Source organism: Rhinolophus hipposideros (assembly GCF_964194185.1).
Source record: "Rhinolophus hipposideros genome assembly, chromosome: 9".
NCBI classification, from domain to species: domain Eukaryota; kingdom Metazoa; phylum Chordata; class Mammalia; order Chiroptera; family Rhinolophidae; genus Rhinolophus; species Rhinolophus hipposideros.
In genome coordinates, this window is record NC_138055.1 from 50,898,111 (window position 1) to 50,921,676 (window position 23,566).

The 23,566-nt window shown below is 37.3% G+C and overlaps 1 protein-coding gene across 2 annotated transcripts in view; it reads left to right on the top strand.

The window, feature by feature from the left end:
• Nucleotides 1-23,566, top strand: part of SPATS2 (spermatogenesis associated serine rich 2) — a 100,137-nt gene that overhangs the window by 73,650 nt on the left and 2,921 nt on the right. For both annotated transcript variants that reach the window (XM_081061035.1, XM_081061034.1), the window contains exons 6-12: nt 1,497-1,758; nt 2,937-3,104; nt 5,510-5,645; nt 15,315-15,373; nt 18,878-18,987; nt 21,656-21,758; nt 23,089-23,303. In XM_081061035.1, coding sequence (XP_080917161.1) covers nt 1,497-1,758; nt 2,937-3,104; nt 5,510-5,645; nt 15,315-15,373; nt 18,878-18,987; nt 21,656-21,758; nt 23,089-23,303 — 1,053 coding nt within the window. The remainder of the gene's footprint in view (nt 1-1,496; nt 1,759-2,936; nt 3,105-5,509; nt 5,646-15,314; nt 15,374-18,877; nt 18,988-21,655; nt 21,759-23,088; nt 23,304-23,566) is intronic.

Below are 23,566 nucleotides of genomic sequence, written 5' to 3' on the forward strand. Positions count from 1 at the left end.
TGTTCTTTGTTGTTTTTTTTAAGAAGGGCTCACAGTGGCCCATGTGGGGATCAAACTGGCAACCTTGGTGTTATTAGCACCACGCTCTAACCAACTGAGCTAATCAGCCACCCAAGCTCTTCTGTTAATGTGTGGTAGAATTCACTAGTGAAGCTGTTGAGTCCAGGACTTTTCTTTGTTGGCAGATTTTTTGTTACCGATTCAATTTCCTTATTAGTTAGAGGTCTATTAAGATTTTCTATTCATGATTTAGTCTTGGTAGATTTTGTGTTTCTAGGAATTTGTCCATTTCATCAAGGTTATCCAGTTTTTTTGGCATACTCTCTCGGCATAGTACTCTCTTACAAAGTCTTCATTTCTTTAGAATTGGTAATGTCCTACTACTGTTTTAGTAATTTGAGTCTTCTCTCTTTTTGTCTTAGTCTACGTAGGCAAAGGTTTGTCAATTTTGTTGATCTTTTTGAAGAACCAGCTTTTGGTTTCATTGATTTTTCTCTATTGCTTCTCTGTTCTCTATTTCATTTATCTCTGTTCTACTCTTTATTATTTCCTTCCTTCTCCTAGTTTAGAGTTTCGTTTGTTCTTATTTTTCTAATTCCTTAAGTTGTAAAGGTAGGTTGTTCGTTTGAGATCTTCCTTGTTTGTAATGTAGGCGTTTATAGCTATAAATTTCCCCCTTAACACCACTTTCACTGTATCCCATAAGCTTTGGTATGTTGTACAGACAGTTCCCAACTTATTGACTTATGGTTTTTTGACTTGGTGATGTTACTATTGCAACAGCAGTAGTATTCAGTAGAAACCATACTTCGAATTTTGATCTTCCCCATGGTAGCAATATGTGGTGTGATACTCTCACACGGTACTGGGCAGTCGCAGCTCCCAGTCAACACGTACGTGATCATGAGGGTGAACAACTGATAGATACTCTACAGTGTATTCATCGTGTTAGATGCTTTTGCCCAGCTGTAGGCTAATGTAAGTGTTCTGAGCACATTTATGGTAGGCCAGGTGGGAAGGCAGTTTCCTGAGGCTTCCTCCTCTGCCATCTGCCTAGAATCCTCTGCAATGCAGTTTTAATTTATGTCTCTTGCTAGACTGAGGTTGCATTTCATTTCATATGTTTATATCCTATATAATTTTTCTATTGGGTTATTGTTTTATTTGTTTTATGTTAGAGCTCTCTATATATTTAGCTCTTTGTGTATAAGTTGCACATATTTTTTCACATTTTGTAATTTATCTTTTGATTTTGCTTATGGTGGGTTTTGCCATGCACAGATTTCTTATATTTATGTGTCTGAGTTTATCCAAAGTATTTTACATAGTTATTTTAGTCAGTGGTTCAACATATACAGAAATGTGTTCAATTTCTGGAAGAGCATATGAGAAATTAGTAACATTGCCTTTGGGTAACTACAGTTACCTCTGGGGGGAGAGGGCATTCTATTTCTTTCTTCTTCTTTTTTTTCTCTCAAATCTTTAACAACCATTAGAACAAAAAGAAGAAAAGCAAACCAAAACCTGCAGCAGAAGCAAGTAGCAGTATACCAGATTCCAGTAAATCGGTTTCCATTCAAGAGGAACAATCTGCACCTTCTTCAGAGAAAGGTGGTATTAATGGTTACCATGTCAACGGTGCCATCAATGATACTGAGTCTGTGGACTCACTCAGTGAAGGTATGGAGACACTGTCAGTAGATGCCAGAGAATTAGAGGACCCTGAGTCTGCCATGCCACGTATGCTGGACAGAGCAGGTGAGTTTAAAACAGGTCTTTGAAAAGTTGCATTCTATTGAAAATGACCGGGGCTGCCTAGTTGAGAAAGCGGTCAATTAAATCTAGTTAGTCTTTTACTTTTTAGTTTTTGTTACCTCATGTGGAAGAGTCATATTTTGAAATTATCAGAGACCTAGAAGAATACAATTCTTGTTCTGTTGTCTCATATTTTAATTTTAGTCTAAAGCAGTCTTGTGGGAAATCTAACTTAATCCCTTAGTCTTAGAGACTATAGGAAGTGACTTTAAGATTTTTAAAAATTGCACACTTGATTATAATGAGTTGGTTTTGATATTATTATTCTAAGATCTAACACAGTGAGGGATATATAATAACTGTAATCCCATGGTTTTCATGAGAAGTAGACTATTAGTTTTTATAATCCCACATCTGTTTTTCTAATAAAAAGTTAAGATTAATGTTAGTTGTAAATTCACATATCTTGTACATTTTTTTATTAACCATTTTGATGAGAGCTGGGAAGAGAGTGGGAATATCTCTTTTTAAAATAGTTTTTTAAATTACTTGTTCATTAATCCAGTTCCCCTTGCTCTGTTGCTGCTGGCTTCATAAATGCAATGCCAATTGAAGAATTATGCTGAACTTTTAGATGTTCTTTTATTGATTAGTTTGCACACACACAAAAAGATTTAGAGAAAAATATAGCACCTACAGTGACCTCAAACAAACCAAAGACAGTGGCTTCCTTTTTTTTGGAGCTATTTCTCCTCTCATGTCCTAACTCTTTGCCCTTTCTATTCCCTAAAGCTTTTAAAACTCTTCCTTCCCCAGGACAGTGTAAAACTCTTTCTTCCCCAGTGTAACTTACAGAAGTTACCAGAAGTTGGTCATGTTGACTCTGTTAACTTCCTTGTGCCCAGAGTTACAAGGAAGCTACCAAGGTACAAGGAACAAGCTAGCGTATCTTGAGATGGGTAACACAGACTCCTTTTCTTCATTCGCGATGCTGCCTAGAGCTGAGCCAGATGCTCCTGATAGCCTCGTCTCACTGGTTCTGCTCAGTTGATTTTGTTTATAGCCATTTAAGAAGCATAGTTTTGCTTAAAACATTTTTACCCTTTTTCTTTGTGTACACGTAAGACTGCTTGATTGATTTACCCTTACATTTTGCTAAAATACTCATGTTTCTCTTACAGGATCCATGCTGGAAAATGGTGTCTCTGATTTTGAGTCCAAGTCTTTGACTATGCACTCTACTCAGAATTCTCAACAAAATAGGAATGCTGCTAAATCTCTCTCAAAACCTCAGTTTTCAAATCTGGGCATGGAAGATGTTCCACGCTCCTCTACCAACAAAAAGCTAGGTAAGCTAGAAGCCTACCTTTCAGAGAAAAAAAAAATCTTTGTTTTTGGCTAAGGAGGATAAATTATCTATTGTTCCCATAGAATAGGTCTGAGGTCAGGAGGTAATTCTTTTACTGATCTCCAGGCAGTGACTACTCAGCTCTTCCCCTGTCTCTGTACACAGTTGTAGTGTGATAGTAGTTCAGATGCTATACAATCTTCTTACAGTATCTGGGATTCTCTTTGCGAATGAGTGTCAAACTCTAGTGCCAGAATGACTTTTATGCTACCATTAGTCTGTTTTTTTATTTGCTTTACTGCAACTGTTTGTGCTGTTTCCCCCATTTTTATCTCCTGGTTGACTCAACACTAAAAAGCTCTGCCATCTCTGACGTGACATTTGAAAGAAATATTTTCATTTATCTTCACAACTTAATGCTCTTACTAAAATCCGTCAGACTCTAGCTTTAAACAGGATCATTTTCTCTTAAGTACTTAGAATTGACTGGTGGTAGCTCTTTGCTTTTTTAAAATTTAACTATAATAGTCATTTTAAATAATCAGTAAATAAACAGAGATAATAGCCCTTTTGAGTGTCATACATCTAAGCATGGTGGTCCACTCCACTAAACAAATGAAACATAGACTGTAAAAGACACTTGTAACCGGTAGCTCTTTATTGAATTATTTATTCCACATGAGCTAAATTTAATTAGTGAAGCTCTCCTTTTTCATCTTTTTAGCATAACCCTCAGTTTGGTTGCAGAAAAGCAAGTGTGAGAATATTCAGTCAAGCAAAATAAAGGCACAAGCCTTGAAAGCTTTTAGGTAGATTTTAAATCAAATTGAGATGATGAAGAATTTAAATAAAAAATGAAAAATCTCTTCTGGGCACATTATAAACTTTTTAGATCTGTGATTCCAACTATCAGTGTATATATAACTTTGAAACTGTTACATGTAGAAAGGTTAATAGAACTCTTAAGAAACTGATTAAAATGTGTTGGGTAGATAAATACTATATTTTATCTTTATCTCCAAAGTTGGCTTATCCACATATAAATGCTTCAAACTGTACTACCGAGAACTTTTCAGTTTTGTGATGTCTACATGGTAAAATATATTCTGAATTCTGTCATTTACAGAGTTTTGAAAATTTGGTACCTGTTCAAATAGTTTTTTTTAGTCTTTTTTCCCTCTCTGTTTCATTTTGACTAGTTTCTAAAATTGCTGTCTTCAAATTCATTCATTTTTTTAAACAGTTTCTAATCTTCTATTAATCCTACCCAGTGTATTTTTCATCTTAGACCTTTTTTTTTGCATTTGTAGAGGTTCATGGGGAGGGGAGCTTTAAAAATATCTTCCATGTCTCTCCTTAACATGCTTTCTTCTACCTTCTTGAATGTATGATATCTGATTACATTAGCTGTTTTGATGTTTAATCTGTTTGATTCTGCATCTGTGTCATTTCTGTATCATTCTGCATCTGTATCATTTCTTTTCATTGACTTTTCATTATGGGTCATATTTTTCTGCCTTTTATATGCCCAGTAATTTTTTATTGGATGCCAGACTTTGTGAATTTTGCTTTGTTGATTGCTAGATATTTTTGTATATTTAAAAATATTCTTGTGATTTGTTTCTGGGACTGTTACTTGGAAACAGTTTGAGACTTACTTTTAAGCTTTGTTAGGTAGAACTACAGCAGCCTTTATTTTAGAGCTAATTTTGTCTCATTACTGAGGCGGTATACCGTTCTAGGCGCTCTGCCTAGTGCCCCGTGTGGCTGGATGAACATGAACTATTCTTGCCTGGGTGAGGTCTGGGGATTGATTGTTCCACCTGCCCCTTTCCAGTGCTTCTTTTCCCTGTCTTGGGTGGTTTCCTCACACTCATCCATTCAGAATCCTTTGTACATCTCTGTACAACTCTCTCATTACTGTGTACCTACCTCTCTCCAGTACTCTGCCCTGAGAATTCTGACTTTGGCCTCCTTGAATTCTCAATGCTGTCCCCTCAATTCAGGGAGACTGCCAGGCTCAGTTTAGGATTTCTCCTCCTTGCATTGCAGTCTGGAAACTTGAGGCAGTAAGTTGGGGCAATCATAGCCTCACTTCTGTTTCTATGTTCTCAGTGAAAAAGTACTGCATATTGTCCATTGTCTGAAAACCATTGTTTCAGATTGTGTGCGTGTGTGTGGGAGGGGGCTTGTTTAAGGCAGGAGGGTAAATCCAATTCCTAGTACTCCACCTTGGCCAGGATACTTATTTTTTTAAATCTATGAAAGCATCAGTGTTTTTTTTTGAGGAGGGTGGCCATTTAGGAAACACTCTTAGTCCACATGTTTGTTACTTTACATGCTTAGGAGTTCAGATACATCTTTCAAGTTTCCTATACTTTATTAATTTTGGGGGTTCTTTCCAAGGTTCCAATATTGAAAAATCTGTGAAAGACCTCCAGCGCTGCACAGTGTCTCTTGCACGGTATCGAGTTGTAGTTAAAGAAGAGATGGATGCTTCCATTAAGAAAATGAAACAAGCTTTTGCAGAATTGCAGAGCTGGTAAGTTAAGTTGCATTTGATATCAGTAGCATAACAATGATCATTAATAAAAATGGTCAGCCATTCGTCAAGTTCTTTACTTCCTGACTCCTTAACTACTGTAACTACTTTACATAGTGGGGAGAGACTTAAAAATCCTATGAGAGATAATAGCTTTCTGCTTCGTTCTACTTCTTTTGGTCACAGTGTGAGAATGCATGGGACAGAGAACTCATGATTCTCTAGAAATGAGCCTGATGTTGATATTGTTTGGAAAGGGATAAATAATGACTGTGTTTCCCCGAAAATAAGACCTAGCCAGACAATCAACTCTAATGCATCTTTTCCCCCCACCCCTTTCTTCCACCACCCCCCACTCTGGTTCAAGCAGGTTTCTCAGTCTAGTTGTGTAGGACACAGCTCCCTGGCCCATGCTGGTGTTATGAGCCTTGCGCTCCCCCGGCTGAGGCAGCCAGTCGCCAGTCGTCGGTCTGCCGCTCACAGCAGCTCTCGCCGGCTGCCAGCCACTCACGCTGGCCACTGGCTCTAATGCGTCTTACAGTAAAGTAAGACCGGGTCTTATATTAATTTTTGCTCCAAAAGACTCATTAGAGCTGATTGTCCAGCGAGGTCTTATTTTCAGGAAAACACGGTATAGAGTAGATCATGCATCTTTACTTTAAAGTCGGTCTTTTAACCAGGAATCTGTAACCAGCAGCATGATATTTTTGAACAAAATTATAAAGTAGAAAAAAAATCTGTCTTTGTTTTCCTACCTTCTTTCATCCTTCCTAAAGCACCCCACCCTAATAGTCTCTTCTATGCCCTACTATCAGTCATTGATTTGTTTTAATTCTGTGTTTTAAAACTGTTCTAAAGACACTCATATCTTCAAGTATACTAATATGTATTCTGTAGGGAATATACAGTTTGGTAGTTAAAGAAGCTTGAAAATACTTTTTTAAAAATTTTACTTTTGGACTTTTCAGTGCCTTTAAAATGCTAGTGTGCATTGTAAATCTGTAAGAGGGAGCTATACTATGCTGTTTCTCAAATGTATGTGAGTATAAAGTCTTTTGGGGGGAGAAGTATACTCTAATGTTTTCTAGAATACGAAAGCAGTTTTAACTGTTAGATATTAGGTGTTAACTGATATTTAAACCATAACTAATTTCTGGGGAGTGGTCGCATTTTTAAGGGACGTTTTTTTGAAAACGGAAAAAACTTAAGGAACAAACTAAGTAAAATGATGGGAAGACAGGCAGCTAGGTTGATGTTTTGGGATACAGGACTGTCCCCTCTGTTATTTGTAAAACTTGCCTGGATCCGAAAAATGAGAGGAAGTGTTCATGAATAAGAACACTCCCATAGGCACATATTCCACTGTGCCTCTATTCACAAACTTAGTCTGGGTACTTTATGCCTCAGCAGACAAGAGAGAGAGGGAGTCTCAGTCCTCCTGTTCTCTGGAGTTGAAGGAGGGAGTGAATTAACAAAGATGTAGAATAAAGCCTCCAGAAAGTTACTGACCCCTGTATTTATCATTTGCAGAGTGTAAATCTTCCATTAAATTATTATAACCAAAAAGTACTTTTAGGATAGATAATTCATCTACTAGTCTCATGCTTTGTCCTGAATTCCAAGTTTCCCCTTTCTGGTTTTATAGCGAGAAACGTAATGTCATATCTTCTGTTTTTCTTACAAACATTTTTGCTCCAGCCAGATTAGTCATTGTTTCAAAAGTTAACATGCACATTTCCTCTTATATATACTAGCTAATGCCACTTTCCCAGCCTAATATGCTCTCTAAATCCAACTAATTCTCCCAAACTTACCTTAAATTAAGTTCTAACTTCTGGAAAATTTTCTAGGTAACTGATTTCTCTTTCTACACTGGGAGGAAGCAATATGCCCTTTACCCTGGATTATAATAATATCAGGTATTGTTGGCTCATTTGGAAAAGACTAAAGAACTAAGAGTAGGTCATTACAACTTTGCCTTGATAAGCCTCTGGTCTCTATGATTGTTTAGCTTATTGGTTACTTAGCCACAGGATCTGATTCCATTCAGAACCAACCTGAACAAGGAAGCACAGTTCCGGGAGAGGGATTTGTGAGTTCCTGTTGACTTGGAACCCCACCAGGGGGAGCCTCCTTCAATAAATGACAGATGAAATGGTTTCCTGCCTGGGAACTGTGTATTTAGGATTGATTAGTAGACATAGCAACCAGGTCAATTTAACTTGAGGAAAGAGATTACCTGCTCTTTCCTGCTGGTATAAAATCCTTCTCTCTGGCCAATTGGGTTTTTAAACTACCTTCTTTCAGTGTCCCTTGTAGTTGTTACCTCAAGACATAATTGGCAGGTGAGGTAACTTCATTTGGCACCGAACCAGAGCTTGAAGTTAATGTCTCTTAGAAGCCATTTCTGTGTGTGTGTGTTGATTATAGTATAAAAGCAAAGTATAACGTTCTAATAAATATGCAACAATAAGATTAAATTACCCCTGATGTGGCACTAGGGGAATTATATGGATAACTGCTTTCACTTTGAGGCCAAATGAAAGCTGACACATACCTGTGGGAAGATAAAAATCAGAAGATTTCTAGTATGTAACAGATTTTAAGTCTGTCCATATTGGTGATTCAGTAATAATCATCTCTGAACCCAAGTTTACTTTTCTTGTTAATTAATATATTAATATGATTAATATATAAGTTGTCATATAATGTGTTGGTGAAAAATAGGATATACTCTCAGCTTGCCTTTTAAATAAAAATTTCTGTTTTATTGAAAGTTAAAAGCTACTTACAAAAGGAGAAAATGGGTAAGAGAAAAAGACTGTCAAGAGATTTGAGATTATACAACACATAAAGTCAATGTGAATCTGTGCTTAAGATTTTGAAAAATTTCCTAGCTGATTCCTTCTTGACCTTAGAAAAATTACTTTTATTTGAGCTCTTTTTTTCTTATATTAAGCTACCAGTAGTCTTACCAAAGGCCTTTTAGATCTTTAAATTTAAAGTCTGTATAGAGATGCTGGAATCATTTTATGAACCAGAGTACTTTTAAAAATGTCTTAAAAGCATAGAAATAAAGGAATGGGCTAGTGTAATGTATTATAAAAAATGTACATATCAGTTTATAGTTTTAAATTATTCTCCGTTTTTTTTCATGTTTAGGACATTGATACCTTATTTCTACTAGTCCTTACCTCCATGGGCCTCTGTGTTCTTCGATTTAAAAACTTAACTCTTTAACCATCTGTGAAAATAGCTAATAATATGTGAAGATTACAGTTTGCCAAACATATTCAATCATATGATCTGATTTATTTAGCCCGATTTCTGTCTTGTAAAGTAGGAATTTTTTATTCTACTTTATTATTAAGAGGGATGAGCCTTAGGTTAAGTTATTTACTTAACATGACATTGTAAGTTGCCGACTTCAGACTCAATATTGGAATCTATGTATTCTAATTCCCAGTAATCTTATGATCTTCCTCCCATCCATCATTGATGGCTCACTTCCCTACTAAAGCTTGGAAGAAGGCTGGAGACTATTGGTCCATGTCACATATGTTATTTCCTCTTTAGCTTAAGGGCTATGTAGCAGAGAAACCCCACTGTAGGAGAATTTAAGGACTAAGGAATTTGGTCATTGTGGAACAGAAGAGGAGGACCAGGATTTTGACTGAGTCTATGGAAACCTTTATAAGTATTTTTCAGTTCAAAATAAAACTGTAAGAAGGAATTTTCCATCCAGATATTCAGTGTTCTTTTTGTTTTGTAATTCAGAAGGTCCTAAATCACTCTCTTAAGTCACAACTTGGAGTGACTTGTGATTCAGATATTCTTTAGGTCAGATCTTAGTTGTGGGAAAGGTATGAAGGTTACGGGGAAGGTCACTATGGAGTGGAGTCATTAGAAAACATTTCTTGGGGGCTGGCCCGGTGGCTCAGGTGGTTAGAGCTCCGAGCTCCTAACTCTGAAGGCTGCTGGTTCAATTCCCACATGGTCCAGTGGGCTCTCAACCACAAGGTTGCCAGTTCGATTCCTCGAGTCCCGCAAGGGATGGTGAGCAGCGCCCCCTGCAAAAAAAAAATTTCTTGGAGGAAATGAATCATTATCAAACTTTGAAAACAGCGTGGAATTTACATTGGCAGAATGGATGAGGATAGAACACTGCATTTAGGAAATATGATATAAGCAAGGCATAGAAAGGACATGTAGGGACTCTACGTAGTGTAACTAAAGTAAGGGGGTAACATATATAGTGGTACCTTGGTTTTCGAACGTCTCCATTGACGAACATTTTGGTTTATGAACGCCGTAAACCCAGAAGTAAATGCTTCGGTTTTCGAACACGACTCACAGGTCAAACACGTCCGTCACACGGTTTCCACTGAGTGCAAAATCCTAAGGCCTCACTGTTGGCTGTTTTCGAACGTTTCAGAACTTGTGGATTACATTCGAAAACTGAGGTACCGCTGTACTTGAAAGTAGTGAGGGATGAAGTCAGAGACCGAGGTAGAATGAGAGCATTTGATGAAAGAATCTGAATTTTGCGTATGTTTTTTAAAGCTTCCATTATTTCAGAACTCTTACTATATTTCCCATAATTATAACAATAGTTTTTTTAAAATAGAAATGAAAGTCATGTAACTCTACCATCTTCACACAATTTATTTTCTGTGTTCCCTCATGTCCCTTATCTACCTGCACACGTAGTCTTACTAGTTGTAGTCATAGTGAGAGTGTAATTTTGTATTCTTTTCATTTAAAGTTATTTTTGATTTACATCTGTATTACTGCACTGTGTTAGTGTGTGTGCATGTTGATTTAACAATTTCTAGGCAGTGGATCTGGAATGTATAAGATTTATCAAAGTTAATATGAAGGCATTTTACTAAATAGATACTCTGTTAAAACAGAAAAATCAAGATGAGTACAGACAATTAGAGTAATAATTGCTGTTGCCACTTATTGAGCTATTATTGTATGTCAGAAGCTTTTATGCACAATATCTCTAATGTATATAACAATATCACTTGTAGTATTACACTCATTTTACAGAAAAGAAAAATGGGCACAGAAAAAAATAATTTGTCCAAAGTCATACTTGATGTTAAGTGACATTTTTCCAGTTTTCTTTTTCTGTGTCTTATCAGGTATCTGTTTGCCTTTACTCTTCAGTCTCTGCTTTCCTAGTCCACACGTCTCCCTTTAGACATTGCAATAGTAATTCCAGAGGGAGGATTAAAAAAAACTCACAAATCACAGATTCAAATGTAGATCTTGTCAGCCGCTCACTATGTGGCTTAACACTGACAATCTTTTCGTACCAACTAGAAGCTTGGACAGTATACTCCCTGGTAGTCTAGATTGCTGCTGCTTCTTTTTCCCTAAACATACTGTAAAATATGATTGAGTATTGGTATCATGGTATCTATTATTTAAAATTGAGATGTTTTTGACCACTGCAAAAGAACAGAAAGACCATCCATTGAGGACCTGTCTCACAAGTACAGCTTATATTCACATTCTAACTTCTTAAAAGCTACTTTAGACTCTTGAAATATGAAGTCACATGTCCACATACTTTGTAGAGGACTCCTGACAAAGAGGAAACCATCAAAATTTTCACATGATCCAAATTTGATTTAGTAAGCTAGTTTTTTTTTTGTTGTTTTCTTTTGTTTCAATTCGTTTTACCCCAGTTCTTCAGCTCAGTATGATGACCTGGTTACCTAACTGGTGTATTTTGTTTTTATTTTGAGCTCAGATATATGTAAAATACTGCAATAAGGCCAGTGCTGGGAGTATGGAGTTAGGTAAAAGATACGAAGCATCATTCTCTGCTAATAAAATCTACTGACAATTGGTTGTTTTATACGAGAAGAGGAAAGTGTCTTTAGAGAAATGAAGGTGTTTGCATTGTCTTTGCTTAGATTTCTGCTTTGAGTGCCTAATGGAATTAGAACAAACAGGTTTTAGGTTTTCAACAATTAAAATCAAGTACAAATGTTTTCTAAGAACATTGTTGAATGGTTCAGAGTATTGTCCCTTGAAATAATTGGCTGTGGAATTACCAGAGTTGTGTTTCCATTATAACACTGTTTTCTAATGCAACAACCGTAAACAAATGATAGTTAACAATTCTTTGTCATTAAAGGCAATAGCTAGAATTAGCTACATGTTAAATATATTAATTAAAGGGATAGGCACAGTGTATCTTAGAGATATGAATGGTAATGCTACAGAAACAACTTCTGAGCAACTACATTGCACAAAAGCTTTAGAATAAGTTGAGCAAATGTGAAGGTAAAAAGTCCAGGTAAGGAGGGAAGGAAATACAGAACATTCAGACATTTACCAGTCCTTTTCCTTAGTAACAGTGAACAATCATTTAAAACCATCTTTCATAATTGAAGAAAGGATTTGGAAATTCTCTACACTGTATAAGGCTTGGGTTTAATAAAACCTAGTGTCTTTCTAAACGGAATCCCTGCAATATTTAGCTGAATTTCATTAGTTTCAGAACCCAGTGTGTCAGATGCATATGATGGTGTGTTTCCATTCAGGAAAGCCTTAAGACAATAGTTGCAAGCTGAGTACCCCCGTGGACGAGTGAGCAAGGCAGCAGAAAGTTTGACGGTCTGAATGAGCCTTTCTTCACTCTCTGAGGGGACGCTTTGCTTGCTGTTATGGCATCTAAAAACTGTCACCTCAAAACACAGGTACTTTTGAATCTCTTGGCCCAGATCCATACTGGGAGCACCATGTAGCTTAGGAACAGATGGGAAACTGTAGCTTGAGTTTCTTCATTGTTAGAAAGTTGTAGCTCAGTAAATTATTGTTTTTAATTGTAAAAAATGCCTCTGCTATTTATTTTATGCTTAGACTACTTTCCACTTTTGAACTCTTCCCATTTCTATTTTTAGTGCATATATCTCCCCAACTTTTTATTATGAAAACTTTCCAAAAGCAAAGTTAAAGGATAGTACATAGATCAATGTTATTTGCTCCGTGTGTGTGTTTAGGTGGAACCATTTGGAAGTTGCAGACATCATGGCACATCACCCCAAAATGCTTACTTAGTATATGAATGACCTAAAAAGATGGTCATTCTACACAACCATAATATGTTATGTTATTATATTGTTTTGTGTTGGTCTCAGCCTTCCATTGTGATACTGTCAGCTGGGAATGCTCAGGGGCACTTGGCTGGGCCCCGGCTACTGTGATGATTTCCCACATGAACCAGTGTGTGACTGGACCAGCCCTTGTGGTTCTTATTATAAATGCGAGATGCACCGCAGTAATAACATCAGGGAACTTTGAAAAACAAGATGTATTACTCACAGGTTCTGGAGGGTACACAGCTCTCCCAGGGCCACACAGCAAGGTCAGGGGGTGGCAGGGGAGAAGGGGAGATAACACCTGGGATTCCGCTTTTGTTGGGGTCAAGGGAGGAATACATGGAGTTTTGTAGGTTTACTCTTTATTGGTGAATTTAAAACATAAGAATGTGAATTGAAGTGCAGAAAAGAAAAGTAGGGTCACTCAAGTGGTCAGTTATCTACGTCACCCAGGGCTTTCTAAAAGGGGATCTTCATGGGTAGGGTGACCTGGCTTTTTATATAGTTGTGTAGCTGGCAATATGTTTATTTGAGATGGATGTCTTTGAAGTGGACACCTCAGCAATCCAAAGTTTAATGTCAAGCACTTAACACCGTATGTATGTCAGCATTTATTCATTTTTGTATTTTAAAGACTTGTGAAAATTTAAGGGAAAATGGTTAATATTCATCAAGCTTTTCTCTGAGAAAATATCCCAACAGCTTCAGTTAACGAATAGATTCCTCTGTTTAATGGTTGGCTGATATCACAGGACCTTTCAATAGATATTGTCTATAGATTGCAACAATAAAACAATAGATATTGTCTATAGATTGCAATAAAAACGACAAACAAAAAGAAACAGAAGTATTTACTGCTGTTCAGTGTTTTGTGGCATGAAAACATAAACTAATTTTTAATGGAGTGGTTGTATGTTTGTCCATGCGCTGCCCTAAGAATTTCTTACGATCACCAATGAGTCAGTCAAGCGGCTAAGTTTGTTTAAATGGGTGCTAGTCATTCTCACAGGAAAAAAAAGTACCCGATATTACCACAAAAAAGTCTGATTGTGCAGAATTTTTTTCTTTGCCCAAAGCAAGGTCATGCGACATTCTACTTTTGATAATGAAGATTGTAAGCTACAAAAGGCTTACATGTTTGCTGAAGTCTTTTAATAAATAGTTTATAAGCTTTGTCAGATAAATTTGTCATACGGTGTCTGCATCTTAAGGTGATTCAGCAACACAACAGAACAAGTCATGTCAAACTTGAGGCCCTACAGCTCTTGTCTCTGTTGTGCTTTTGTTTTGCCTTTTAGGTATTGCAAATGCTGCCAGAGTTCTTGGAGCAAAATATTGCCAAGATTTGGGAAATGCTTTCCTAACAAAGTATTGCTACGATGGTTGTGCCTTCTCTCCAGTCTGGTGCTTTTGGGTTAATATGCCAACCAAATTTGTTTCGTTACGAATCTATTTTTTAACATCATGCATAATGATTATCAAACCTTACACTTTTTTGTATATCTCGTACTGTAATCTCCGCATGAACTACCTTGTGCTGACAGAAGTACACATTGAGCTAAATTGAATTAGTATATTTGTGTGTGTATGATTGGTTTTACAATAAGAAAGAAGAGTAGAACTTTTATTAACTCTGTAGCTATATTCCCATTCAAAAGGAGAAATCAGAATGGATTCTAAATTTGAAGCAAGTTAAAACATTTAATGTTTGTGCAGGTATTAAAATTTTAGGTTTTTTTCCCCAGCACTAAGCAAAACTGACATGGTAATGAAAATTATTTGCATTCACTGGTTGAATACTAGGGCAATCCACTTACTATTGGGGCTGTTTTATAAGGACATAGAAAAGCTTTACGTGCCATTTACATTTGCAGTGGAGAGAATAGAATGCTAATTGTCCATTTAATGTTCTTTTTCTGTGAAAAGCCTGCCAGAAAACTTTGATTCTGTATTTTCTGTATTACTACTAAATGTTTACCCGAAACAAGCACTGTGTGTGTGTGTGTGTGTGTGTGTGTGTGTGTGTGTGTGTGTGTGTTTGACTACTCTGCATTCTGAAGACTAAATTGCCAATAAACTTGGTGCAACTGTGGCAAAATGTTGAAGGTATACAAATACTAATCATGTATAAATTTACCATGCCCTAGCAGGGGTATTGCCTGGTAAATTCATTGGAATCAAAGCTGTCCAATTTTATAGATCAAAATATAAAAAATATGTGAGTTCATATGTGGAAATATGTCATTTCCATAAGGACTTTTGCTTTAAGCACAATTTACCAAGAAATGTGTTTTGTAGCTTGCTACTGCCACCTACTGGTGTACTGTAATATATCGAAATAAAAGGAAATTAGGTGTGTGTGTGTTGGATTCCTTAAAATATTCTTTCCTGAAGTAAGACAGAATTTTCTTGTGGTCCATGCAGTGTTTACTTTGTAACATGCTTTTAGTGAACAAACTCCGTAAGTCTTTCTCCACTATTACAGTGTGCCACTTCTCTGTTTCAAGTTTCTAATCAAACCTTGTTTTCCTTTGTCATCCCTTCCTAGTTTAATGGATCGAGAAGTGGCATTGCTTGCTGAAATGGACAAAGTGAAAGCTGAAGCAAGTAAGATTGATCTTTAATTAGAGCTCTTACCTGCTCGTAGATACCTGCCTCAACCCCCAAAACAATCTCCATACTACTCAATATAAATGCTACAACAAGAGTTTATGGATTTAAACAGTCTTGAACAGTTGTACTGCACTGGCATATGAATTTTTTTCGGGCAAAACAAGTTTACAAGAGCCTGTTTTAAAAAAGTATTTCCAAATTTTACTATTTTGAATATAGAATTCCATGTGTAAGAGACTGCATCATGGTTATCTGCCGTCACCACGTCGATTTAGGGAAGTAAAGTCTCCTATGGGTGCGTGGGGTTTGTTTTGCTTTACGTATTTATTTATTTTCCCAGTGATTAAAGAATTCCTTTGGCATAATCGGAGATTTCACCAGGTTGTCTGCAATTTAGTGTATATATTCATGTTATTTCCTATCTCAGAACTTTCTTTGTTCTCTCAGTTTGTAGAACAACCTTCACTCAGTATCTGTTATCATTGGGTAGGGGAAACGTCAATGGATTGAGGATTCAAGATACCTTGGCGAGGGTTCCTTGAAAGCTTACTAAAATTGATCGTGGAGGAATAGAGTCTAACGTAGGTAACTTGTGATGTTTTATACAGAAGAACCAGGTGTCTGTTTTTTTTGTAATTTCTATTAAGTATTAGGTTAAAGAGATACAGCTATATGAAAAGAAGGGAATGTCAATTGTAGCTTATACAGTGGCATTTGTTTGGGGCTTTTCAGCAGTATATGTTACCTTCATGCATTGAATGCCAAACTTGCAATTAGGAAGGTTGTTTCTTTTAACCTGCTCTCAAACTGGTAAGAATGGAAATGAGTTTGAGATGATGGCTCACAATTAAATCATTTGAGTCTATGGTCATGAGCCAGAGGAGGCAAATTTGAAGCACTGAGCTGAGGTCAGTTTTGATCCATTTTAATCTGAAATGTACAATATATAGCAGAGATGCTATTCACTATTTTTCAGAGGTAAGATTTCATTTAAATTGAGTGGTATATCCTGAAATTTCTAAATGTCCCAGTTTTAGTCCATTTATGTACCTGTGTGTTCTTTTTGAGGATGAAGGTTCAGATAACATAGATCTAGTAAGAAGACATAGTCCTTACTTTTAACATATTTCAAATGGGAAAGTTAATGTAATTAACGCCCATCACCCAGTTTCAATCAATTATCAATCCGTGGGCCAATTTTCTTTTATCAAATTCAGAGCTACAGTTTTACTTAACTTCATCAATTTTATATCTGTATCTTCTTTCTCCCATGCAAAAAATCCTGGTTCTCGATGACACTAATGTAATCACTCATTTACCAGTACTGTCAAGAAGGTGTTTTTTCATTTTTTACATAGTAGTTTTATTAATTTATACATTCATAGTACTTCACAGTTTCTTCATGCATTCATTTGTGATCTTCATGTCAACTTTATGAGGTGGTTAGGGTTCCCTTTTTTGGTTTGTTTGTTTTAATTTTATAAATGAATAAACGAGTTCTTTGGGGAAAAATGTGACTTGCCCGAAGTTATATAATTAGGTTCTTTGAGTTAATCTGATGTGTAGAAATCTTTACTTGACACATTTTCTCCATATTGAGATCTATAATTTTGTCTTAGAATCCTAGAATGCTTTAGCTGAGAGAAAGTGAATTTGATACAAATGGCAAATAGGTTTTATCTTGGGAACCAGACCAATAGATCATTTGTAGCTGTTGGGCCTTGGTGTTGAGAAACTTTTGTAGACACGTTCTTAACTTATTGGGAAAATGTGCCCTTACTGATTAACCTGACGTGGGTATGGGCAACCGTGGGTGGCATATATGTGGCAATCAGGCTAAGTAAACTAGCTAAGGAGGTTCAGGTCTTTTTTTCTGACAAAAATTTGGCTAATTTCACAGTGGGTTACAGGATTCTGAATTGAGTTTGCATGCATGCAACAGAGTGGCCTAAATAAATGTGAGTTTATTTTTCTCTCATGAAATGGAAAGTCCAGAGGTAAGTGATCCAGGGTTGAAGGGCATCTCCAAAATAACACCAGGGACCCAGGCTTCTCTATCCTTCTACCTAGCAATCCTTGGAGTGTGTTTATGATCAAAGACACTTCCTAAGGCTTCGGTTGAGGAGGGGCAAAATGTTACATGCCAGCTAAGACTCCTTTAAAGAGCTTTGCTGTAAACCTCGCCCTGTGAGTTGTGCTTAGATCTCAATGGCCAGGCTGTATCACATGACTGTCTTATCTGTAGCAAAGCCAGGAAATGTAGATTTTCACTTAAGCAGATTGATACCCAACACTGGACTTCTGGTAGGAAGAAGAAGAGAGCATGGATATGCCATTGCTAACAGTCTTTGCTACAGTCTTCCCCTCAGTTACCCAACATCCTTCTTTTTCCAAAATGAGAACACACTCACCTTCTCCTCAATAGCGTCACTTCCAAAGTCTTAGTTAATATATCCAGCTCAAAGTCCAGGACTTATAGGGAATTTCAGAACTTCCAACAGGTCTGGATATAGTGTAGTATGGTCTGGGGTCCCATAAACTAAAAGTTAAATATCCCTCTTCCATAGATAGAGAAAGAAGAGAGAATTATAGTAAAACTTCCCACTTGGAAAAGCAGTGATCAAATCTCACTGGACAGAAATAGCAGAGTCCTTGCCCTGATGGAACAGAAGTCCCCTTGGCTCATCTGGCAGTCCCTAGTTCTGCTTCCTAAGAGGATTTCTTTTGCCCATGTCCTCTGTGGCCCCTGACTCTCGACTCTGAGAACTTTTTTAAAATTGTTTGTTGCCCTCCATAGTCATATTTGAGTTATACATCTGGGAGCATGCCAAAGAAGATGCTTCTTAAAAGGCTATAAAGAACGTACCTATCCATCAAGGAACTTGGTAAAATAATCGTGGTATATCCACACAGTAGAATACCAAGTGGCTGTTAAACAGTAAGGACCATCCAATATGTCAATAGGAATTGAATTTCAAGGTGTATTAAGTAAAGATAGCTCAGGTAAAGGAAGGATCATGTATATGATATACTCCCAAGTGTAGGGAGAGAGAGATATGTGCAGGCATAGAACATATTTGGAAGCATACATAAGATATTGTTAACAGTGGTTTCCTTTGGGGAGGGGCCCACAAAGTCAGAAGGTGGGAGGGAGAGACACTTCACTTCACACTCATTTATTCTAGGTGAATTTATTTTTTACCATGTGTGCATATTTCTGATTTAATTTACATACTCTTGATAAAAAATGTTTTTGACTGGGTAGAGGAGAAAGAAATGACAAATGATTTCTATATCTTTATGATTCATAAAGAGTGTATCATTTAACTGCCTTCAGAGTCCTACAAGAAGGTGAAAACTGGACCTTTGGTATTTTCATTTTCTGGGTGGGTGGGCAGCTAAGCCTTTGGCTGTCCACATACATACTGCAAGGCCTATACTTCCAGTTCTTCATCCGTTGAGCATAACATAAGAGTTATACTCCTTTTTCCTTTACAGTGGAAATTTTGCTCAGCCGACAAAAGAAAGCCGAACTTCTAAAGAAGATGACTGATGTGGCTGTTCGAATGTCAGAGGAGCAATTGATTGAGCTCAGAGCTGATATCAAGGTAAAACTTCCTTCTCTTTCCTGCCTTTCTTCTTACCCTTGGGGACTGAAGTAGCAAATCTCCATAATTCATGGCCATGTCTGATTGTTGAACTCATGATCTTCCGAAACCTGGTCCTCCACCTGGTTCCCTTTCTCTGTAAGTGGTACTGTCACCTATCCAGTTGTCCAGGCTGGAAACCTTAGGAAGTTTCTCTTTTCCCACATGAAATCTTTCAGCAGACCTTGTCTATTGACTTCCTACTGAATCTCAGATCAGACCTTTTCTCTATAGCTCCACCACCACCATCATGATCAAGTTACTATTATCTCTTGCTTGGACTTCTGTAACAGCCTCTTCACTGATTCTGCTTTGCCATTACCCCACCCTCCCAACCCCTCCAAATCAGTTCCTCATAGTAGAGTAACCTGCTTCAAACTTTCCATTGCTTTTAGGAGAAAGACTGTAATCCTTAACACGGGATGTAAGGTTCTGCACCACCTTCATTTCACACCATGCCCCCCTGTTCTGTGTACTCCAGCTATATTAACTTGTCCCTTCCACAGACGTATTCTGTTCCCTCCTGCTAGAGGGCTACTGCACATGCTTTTCTATATGTCCAAAATACTCTTTTCCCTCCCTGCCACTCCCAGCACATACAATCACTCACAACCTACTCATTCTTTCCGATTTTCCTTTTATATCCCCCTATTTTGTGACCTCATAGCACTTACATTCCATGTATATTTAATTAAGTCTTTCCTACTAGATTGTGAACTTTACAATGGCAGCAACTGCCGTGTATCCATGCCTAGCATAGTACCCTGGCACATAGTAGGTGTTCAGTAAATATTTAAATGGTTGGTTGATTCTGATTTTATAGAGAAAAATGAACAATTTGAGTTGTTGATCATATTGTGATCTATTTATAAAGATTACTTGGATTTAACACTCACACATTTTAAATTCTTATCTAAAGAACAGTGTTTCTGAGACGAAGCATGGGAATCTGAGAGAGTCATGAGTAGTTGTAGACACTGGTATTCTAAAGAATTGTTTATAAACTGAACTACATGAACAAGGGAAGTTCACCTCCCTACTCCTGAACCCTTAACCTCTGTTCTTTTTATATGTGAGATTTATTGCCATATTTAAGAGGAATATTTACTGAGGAGGCTATATAACAGCCTTTGTAAAATAAAAACATAGATGGAAAATCATCTGATCCCTTACAGATTTCTTGTTATTGTTCTGACCCAGGCTTTCACACAAACCTAGATCATTATTTTTCTCTCACTCCTTCCCTTTAGACTTTATTGGGGTGGAATAGCAAAACAATGCAAATTTTAAATTACCATTTTCTGATTAACTAAAACTATAGTACTGAATTTTATAGAAAGTCTTCACATTGATTCTAGTCAGTCTCATTCAACTATCTGGGAGAAGCCAGAAACCCCTTTGGAATTAAATAAGAATTCTGGCTCTTACAAGGCTTCATCTGTTCCCCTTCCCACGTGGTTGAAAAGCTGCTAGAAATATTTCTGCAGGCTGACTAAGGATCTGTTTCTCTCCACGTTTTCAGTGTACTGAAGTGGGTGCTATGCAATTTAAATGTCTTATTTCCAGATCATTTTATTTTCGTCATTCCTGTTATGTCTTTGGCTCAACACACTCTAGAATTTGTTTCAGAATTAATCCCAGACTAATAGTACATGTCTGAAGGCTTTGTTACAGAGGTTCTTGTACTTTCCTAAGCCACAATATACTCTGGGGCTTTATGGCTTCAAGGCCCAGAGGTAATTTTTATTTTTCCTTTCCCTTTCATTGCTTCTAGATGCATCTTGAGGATTCTGACGCATTCAATTCTACCCCTTAAAATCCAGAAATCCCCAGTTAGAGGACTTCTCTGAGGAGGAGTTCGATTCTTTGAGATTATATCCAGGCCTTTAACTTTTTCATCTTCTTTTCATCTGAAAAAATGATTCCAGGCTACCTTGGAAATTGCTTATTGAAATGGACCCCTAGAAATACTTTATTTCTGACATGTTTGTAGTCCCACAATTTCTGTAGTATAGTTTTTGACCCAAGGGGTTGATTACTTCTCAGCTCAGTCTGCTTAAAAGGTTTAAATTATTTGCAGCATAAACTTCTCATTTGTAAAGTTGACTTTTCACATGAATGATTTTCCATCTCAAGAAATCGTTCCTATTTCAAGGACTAATAAATCCTACTTTATAAAGATGTGAAGTGGATTTCCTAAGGAAGTTCCTATTAATGAATATCAAACCATCTATTTAAATGGAATCATTGTTGTAACTTATGAGCATTTTTGCTGCCTCTGCTTCTGTATAAAATGGAACGATGTGGAAAGTAGCCAATAGTGGAAAGATGGCCCTCTACTATAAATTCTTGCTCCTTTCTCTCTACAGTTTTTTTGATGATACTTAGTGGGCTTTGACCATTATGTAGCATTTTGTAAAGCTCCCTAATAGACTTTTCTTTGGGCTCTTAAGAAAATGACTGAATTTTGTCAGTCACGCAGCATTGGTAATATTATGGCTATTTAGCAAATTTCGAAGCAGTAAAAAGAAGACCGTGGAAAATAATTGTTTCATCCATACATAGCAAACTACAGATTTCATGTATACTGTTTGTCTCACCTGGAGGCTTTTCTTTACCCTTTCTCCAGCACTTTGTTAGTGAACGCAAATATGATGAGGATCTGGGACGAGTAGCCCGGTTCACCTGTGACGTAGAGACCCTAAAGAAGAGCATTGATTCATTTGGACAAGGTGAGATGGTGAGGGATTTGGGGCACTAGAGATGGTGATGAGAAGACCACCCTCTACTAATTAGAGACTGAATTGCTAGTTGGCTCCTCCACTGATTCTTCCTTCATGTCTCTTGTGTTTTTGTTTTCTTGTTTTTATGAAAAGTAACTCTGAGATCCTTAAGAAGTCAGTGGATGCATATGTTTTGAGCTCTTAAGATGGGTTTTTTCCTAGCTCCCTAAATTTGCAGTAATAGTTTTTCATCATTCTCTTTTGAGTTGAGAGGTGTACAATATGTAGTGTAGAGAACATGGGACGCTGGAGTCAAACCAAGTTTGAGTCCTTGACTCACTGACCTCTTGGAACTTCATTTTACTCCTCTCCAAAGTGGAGCTAGCAAAACCTGCTCTGCTTGGCACATACAGGTGCTTGAATAATAGCTTCAAAAGGGGGTGGGTTCGGGGGGTCACTTCATAGATTATATAAATGTCTGTCCATTAAGCTGTTCACCTGAAACTAATATAAAATAATACTGTCAACTGTAATCAAAAAATAAAAATAATTTTTAAAAGGGGGTGGTGTGCCTCTAAGGTGACAGTTTGTTGCGATACCAGTCAAACCCTAAGCTTAGCTGCTTTGTTCTTTCCATCTCAGTATAAAATTGAAATGTTGGACCTAGGCAGTGATTGTGAACTCAACATTAGTTCGGGCTTAAAGCCAAGGAAAAAATCTAGGGGGCAGTGTTAAACCATTGAATTCTGAAAATTTGAATTGAAAATGTTAATATTTTTCAGCTAGATTAGTATTTTGAGTTTGGGGTTATTTTTTCAGAACGAATCTTAGGAAGATACATGTTTGTTGTAAAGACTAGTTCTATACATATCAATTAACCTTGATCATACCATGCATCATTCAAATGAAAAAGATTTAGCTCTTTACCTTTTTCTTTTTTTGCAAAGTCTGTTCCTTGCATAGGAAACCGAACATATGGCCCATATTATTGTTCCTAGGCTTAGTCAGCTGCTGGAGCCATAGGCAGGAATTTAGGTAGTAGGACATGCCAAGAAGCCATTAGTAGGTAAGGGGATGGGTCACTCTGATCTTAAACTGTTGTCCTGTCTCTAAGAGTTCCTTTACAAAGCAGCGTGGGGTTGGAGGGAGTGAAGGAAGAGGGCAGAAGGAAAATTTTCTTTCTTGTTACTACCCATTTTATAAGCTTCTCTTTAGGATTACTCAAGTAGACAGTTCTTTACCTTAAATTGCTGACATAGGGAAATAGAGAAATAGGGAAAACCTTACCCTTCATGCTCTTTCTTCCTATGACTACACATTTCTCATATTTCTGTTTCAGTGTCCCATCCAAAGAACAGCTATTCAGCCCGGTCCCGATGTAGCTCAGTTACATCTGTGTCCTTGAGTAGTTCGTGTGATGCCTCTGCTGCTTCCTCTTCCACCTGTGCCTCTGCTACCAGCCTTACAAGTGCTAACAAGAAAAACTCGGCACCCGGAGAGACTCCTGCAGCGACAGCAAACTCCAGTGGCCGGCCTTACCAGCCTCATCGAAAGGTAACCTGGCTTCCACACTGAGCTAGTTAGGAAGAACGCCATCAGATTGTGACAATTTGAATGCTGACTGACGGCTCAGTACATTTCCTTCGTCTCTTTATTCCTCTTCCACACCTATTTTGAATCCCTCCAGCCCTAGTTAGTGCCAGAGAAAGAAAGCATTTGGTGTGTATGTTCCACATTACCAGCCAGTTTAGATTTCCTGTTGCCAAGACTGCTGACTTGCTTGATGTTGGCAGTGATCCTAGCTGTCGTAAGATTAG